General features: G+C 39.2%; 1 protein-coding gene across 1 annotated transcript; it reads right to left on the bottom strand.

Annotated features, from left to right (window-relative positions):
- Positions 1-882: 882 nt before the first annotated feature.
- On the bottom strand, positions 883-2,172 carry LOC149160308 (uncharacterized). Its single transcript, XM_089434575.1, has one exon. It carries the CDS (start codon positions 2,170-2,172, stop codon positions 883-885), a length of 1,290 nt encoding a protein of 429 aa, XP_089290701.1.
- Between the last annotated feature and the right edge of the window lie 3,016 nt (positions 2,173-5,188).

Raw genomic sequence — 5,188 nt, 5'->3', positions numbered from 1 at the left:
ACTCACTGGCATGCCCAAATAAGTGAAATGCGTCCAATCATAATTGCAAGAGACTCCAAAGGTATTGGCAATATTGTGAAGGACTTGAGCTGTAGTATTCCATCCATAAATGCAGCTTTTCAGCTGATTGACCATTCCTCCAGAGTATCACATATATTTGTCTAAAAGAGCTTTGAAGCGTCGGGCTATTATGATGGAGGCTCCTCCAATTAGCAAAGTGTCATCAGCAAATTGTGAGTGATTTATATTCTTAACCCCATTCCCAAATTTAATGCCTGTGATGAGGCCAACCCTCTGATTGAAATCCAAAGCTTTGCTAAAGGATTCAGCCATCAAAATGAAAAGATAAGGTGAGAGAGGGCACCCTTGTCTTAGACCTTGAGTTGATTGGAAAGCATTTCTTGGTCTGCCATTGACGAGAGGAGAGATCCAGGGACTAGAAATGCAAGCTTTGATGAGGTTTAAAAAGGCCACCTTGAACCCCATCTTCTTTAGAACAACCATGAGGAAAGAGTGCCTTACTCTGTCGAATGCATTAGCCAAATCAAGTTTAAGAATAAACCCTTTCTCTTTTCTAGATTGACTCGAATGAATAGCTTCTTGGACGAGGAGAATAGAATCAGAGATTTGTCTATTGGCCAAGAAACCCCCTTGGTTTTCAAAAATGAGGGAAGGGAGGGGGGGTCTGAGGTGGGAAGCAAGGATTTTGGTCAAGATTTTGTAAGAGGAGTTGCAAATGGAGATGGGCCGAAATCGAACAAAGGATGAAGGTCGATTTTCTTTGGGGATAAGAGCAAGGTGGGTGGCATTGGTGAAGCCTCCAATTTTACCCTTGCGTTGGACCCATTTGAGCATTTTGGTTAAATCTTTTTTAATAATTCCCTAATAAGCTCGATAGAAGCAGATGGGGAAACCATCTGGGCCTGGAGCTTTGTCAGGTTGGAGGGTCCAAATAGTTCTTCTTATTTCTTCCTCATCGATTTCCTTGCTCAAATTGTCATTCATTTCCTTGCTGATCCCACTGGGGAGATATTGTAGCAGATCTGAATAGTCTTCTTCTTCTTTTGTTTCGGTTAGGAGAGCTTTGTAATGATTTGTGGCTACCTTTCGAATGGCATCTTGTGTGTTTTGACGATTTCCATCAACATCCAAAATAGAGTTTACATTATTCCTTATTTTTCGGACAGTAGTCTGCTTATGAAAGAAAGCTGAATTCTTATCTCCCCCTTGCAGCCAGAGCTGCCTTGACTTTATCCTCCATTTAAGTTCCTCTTCTCTATTTGCATGACACAGTTGTGGATAAAGATCGCTCTCCTGGTCTTTGCTCTCCTGAGAAAGGCTGTGCTCTTCTGTTATTCTATGAATACAATCTAGTTTGCTCTTGATCTCCTTTTTGTTCTTCTCAAGTTCCTTATAGCAAGTTTTTGCCCATTCCTTTAGAGCCTGCTTGGTTTTTCTTAGCTTGGTTTCCCAAATGTAACCAGGGGACCCTTCAACATGCTGGCACCAAGTGTTTTGAACGATCTCTTTGACTACTAGATTGCAGTTCCACAGGGAACTATGCTTAAAGGGAATGGGTCCAAGAGAACAGTGGGTTTCCAGAGTAAGAGTTATAGGATAATGATTAGAGGCAGAGAAAGGAAGGATGGTGGCATATCCCACAGAGAAGGAGGAGAGAAACGTAACATTGATTAAGATTCTGTCAAGCCTTTCCATAATGTTGCCTTTACCCAACCTACGATTGCTCCAAGTATACCTTCGATTTTTAGGTGCAACATCGATGAGATCATGATCTTGCATAATGTTTTCTAAATGAGCTCTGAAGGGATCAGGGGAGAAGCTACCTCCTCGTTTCTCATTGGAGTGGAGAATAAGGTTGAAGTCTCCCCCAAAAATGATATTATAACTTTCTTCTACGTCAATGATGGCTTTGAGATCATCCCAGCAGTGCTCCTTGTCTCTGTAATGGTTAGGAGCATAGATATTATAGATGACTATAATTTGTTTATCTGCTCTGTTTTCTAATACAGTTTTTATCCAATGCTGATTAATAGTGTCCGATATGTAATTCCATATGCTATGGTTCCAGAGAGTTGCGATTCCTCTGGAGGCTCCTCTTGATTCACTAATGCTGCCATTGTACTGCCTCTGCTGTTCTATAATTCCAAGCATTTCCTGCTAACCCTGTTTTGTTTCCTGTAACATAAAAATTTCTGGTTTCTCACCATGAATAAGATCTCTTAGGGTTGCTACTTTGGAGGGGTGCCCTAGTCCCCTACTATTCCAAGAAAGAAACTTCATCATTGAGTATGTGGGGTACGGGGAGGTGCTCGCCCCCCTTGGTCCTTGTGGATTGTTTCTTTATCATATTGCCCTAGAATATAGGATTCTATAAGGTTCTGGATGCCCATGGCTATATCTTTCTGAGTGTTCTCATCTCTATGTTGCTTAGCAGATTTCCTACCCAGCCCAGGTTTTTTATAAGAGTCACTGGCAGCTCCATGATCTTTGGAGGAACTCCTGGTTTGCCTAATAGGAGGAGGATCAAGGGAAGTCTGAGAGGAGATAATCAGAGGAAGAGAGGATTCAGTGGCATCTGTTTGGATCAAAGGAGGGGGGAAATATCCGAGGGAGGGATTTCGGGGGGAGAGGACAGAAAAATGATTAGATGAAGAGGGGGGTGGAAGATGAGAGGGGGGGGGGGGGGCAGGATAGATAAGGAAGGGGAGGAAGAGGAGGGGTGAGATGCATTAGAGGTTGGAGGGCCTGCTTCAGGGGGAGCTTTGGCCATAGGGGCTGTCTTCTTTTTCTTAACTATTTCCCATTGTTCATCTTGTGAGCCATTCTCAACATCAAAAATTTTAGTACAACGATTGGAAAAATGGCCATATTCATGACATACCTTACATTTGAATGGGATCTGCTCATAATCCAGCTGCTGAATATGGCTCCAGTCATCCACTTTGAGTTTGATGGCTTCGGGGAGGCCTTTGCCTAGGTCCACTTCAACACATATACGCACACAAGCTTGCATATTATCTTTTGGTTCGCTATGATCAATGAATCTGCCAACTGCGTTCCCTATTGCTCGAACCGATTCGTCTCCCCAGCAATGAAGGGGGAGATGAGGAAGCCGAACCCAGATTGGAACAACACTAGGGACGTCGAGTTCTGGGTCAAAATCTGGGGTCCATTTGTTGAGATACAGGCCTCTGGAATCCATGAAATAGGGGCCATTCCTGAAAATTAAGTCCTTATCTTCTCTAGATTCAAAATGAAAGGTGAAGTACCCCTTCCCGCAAAATCTAATGGATATTTTGCCTTGAATTTTATCATACCAGTTTCTTTCAACCCATCTTTTCACAATCTTTAGGGATGGCCAGAGGCTCGTGAATTGTCTAATGAGTCTTTTTTCTGCTAGTGCAAGGGCAGCCATGCGGGGAAGCGGTGGAGGGAGATTAACTTCTTTTAACACATCCAATTTTTTGACGAACTTGGAAACGGCTGGACAAGGGCGCTGTGGAGGCAGGGATTTTACCAGGTCTGAGAAAGCTTGTTGGGCATCAACCACCTCTAGTGTAGCATCTTGAGGGGCCATGTTAGAGAGCCAAATGCCAAGGAAAACACGCGGCTGGATAACCTAGCGGAGGCAGAGCAGGGCGCGCGCAACAACAAAAAATCAATTTTTTTCTATATTGTATTACCTACAATATAGATGCCATATTGTATTACCTATTTATTTTATTCTATTTTATTTTTGATATTAAATTATATTATTTAAGATTATAGTTTTTAGTTGGATAGTCAAATTATGTTTAGCCATTATTATTATTTAAAATTTTCATTAATGATTAAAGTTTGAATAAATATTAATACTTTATTTTGATTTATATGTAAAAATAAATTAAAATTTTATTTTGATTATTTGTAAGATAAATTTAAATTTTATTTAATATTAATATTTTATTTTGATTTATTTGTACAATAAATTTAATTTTAATTTGTTAAATTTCATAAATAAATTTTTTGGTTGGTTGAAAGCAATGTGATAATTTTTTATTATTCTAATGTGTATTATTTTTTTACTAAATTGTTATAATTAATAAATGAATTTAGGGAAATAAATTCATGAGTGGTTATTTTTACGTTATGTGGTTTGAATTAGTACATTATATAATTTCCTATCTATTTTGATGCTTTCAAAGTACAAAAAGTGAAAGAATCATATTACAACAATTTTATTAGCGGGACCTGATTTGAAGAATTGGGGTCTAAAACATTCTAGGTCCAATTTGAGGCATCAAATAACATTTTGGGGGTAAAACTTTCTTTCTCAAGTGTTGGACCTCATGTTGTTATTCTAAACTCAAATATTTTTCCATCAATCGAAATAAGATGTTAATCAAGATTTAGATGCAAAAGTTATATCTCCCAGAAGTCAACCTTCCTGTTTTGTCCACAATGATTTGAGAGGATGCCACATCAACCTCATTACTCTTGGAAAAGGGGCTAGACTTGTGAAGACTTTAAAAAGGTCAAAGTTATAACTATAATTGAGAGTTGAAGGGGTCAAACTTAACCTCTAGTTACTTATTAGGCTATGTTATATGTGGGCCACTAGGTGGAAAGGGGGTTCCATTCTATTCGAGTGCGTTGTTACAAAGTAGAGAAAGTAGTTGAGAGAGAGAGAGAGAGAGAGAGAGAGAGAGAGAGAGAGAGAGAGAGAGAGTTTGTATTTTGTAGTAGTGTTAGTATGAAGTATTTTTGCAAGTGAGCGAAAATCCCTTCAATTAAGTTATAGGTGACTTATAACCCTAACAACAAAAGATGGATGTGCCTATGCTTCATATCTGCAACAAAATGCTATAAAAACTCTACAGAAAAGTATGGCATGCAAATAGAAACATATAACAACAAAAATATAAGTGTAACAACACAATGGAGAATATGAAAGATCAATTTTATTAATTAAGAATGATACACCTAGTGAGGAGTGATTACAGAATTGGGCATGTAGATCCCCCTCCGTGGGATGGGTCGTTTCTTGACCTTGCACTCCAGCAGTGTGCTCCTCTCTCTTAATATGCAATGGGAAAAAAGAAAACAAAAGACGCTTGAACTCAAGTGGGAGCTTAAATGTTATGAGATGATAATGGGGACGATGAAAATGGTCATGGTGATGAATAGA

The sequence above is a fragment of the Pinus tabuliformis genome, chromosome 5_2 (genome assembly GCF_031772625.1).
Source record: "Pinus tabuliformis cultivar Carrire ecotype Pingquan chromosome 5_2, CPIR1, whole genome shotgun sequence".
Classification (NCBI taxonomy): Eukaryota; Viridiplantae; Streptophyta; class Pinopsida; order Pinales; family Pinaceae; genus Pinus; species Pinus tabuliformis.
This window is presented reverse-complemented; position numbering and strand designations above follow the sequence as displayed.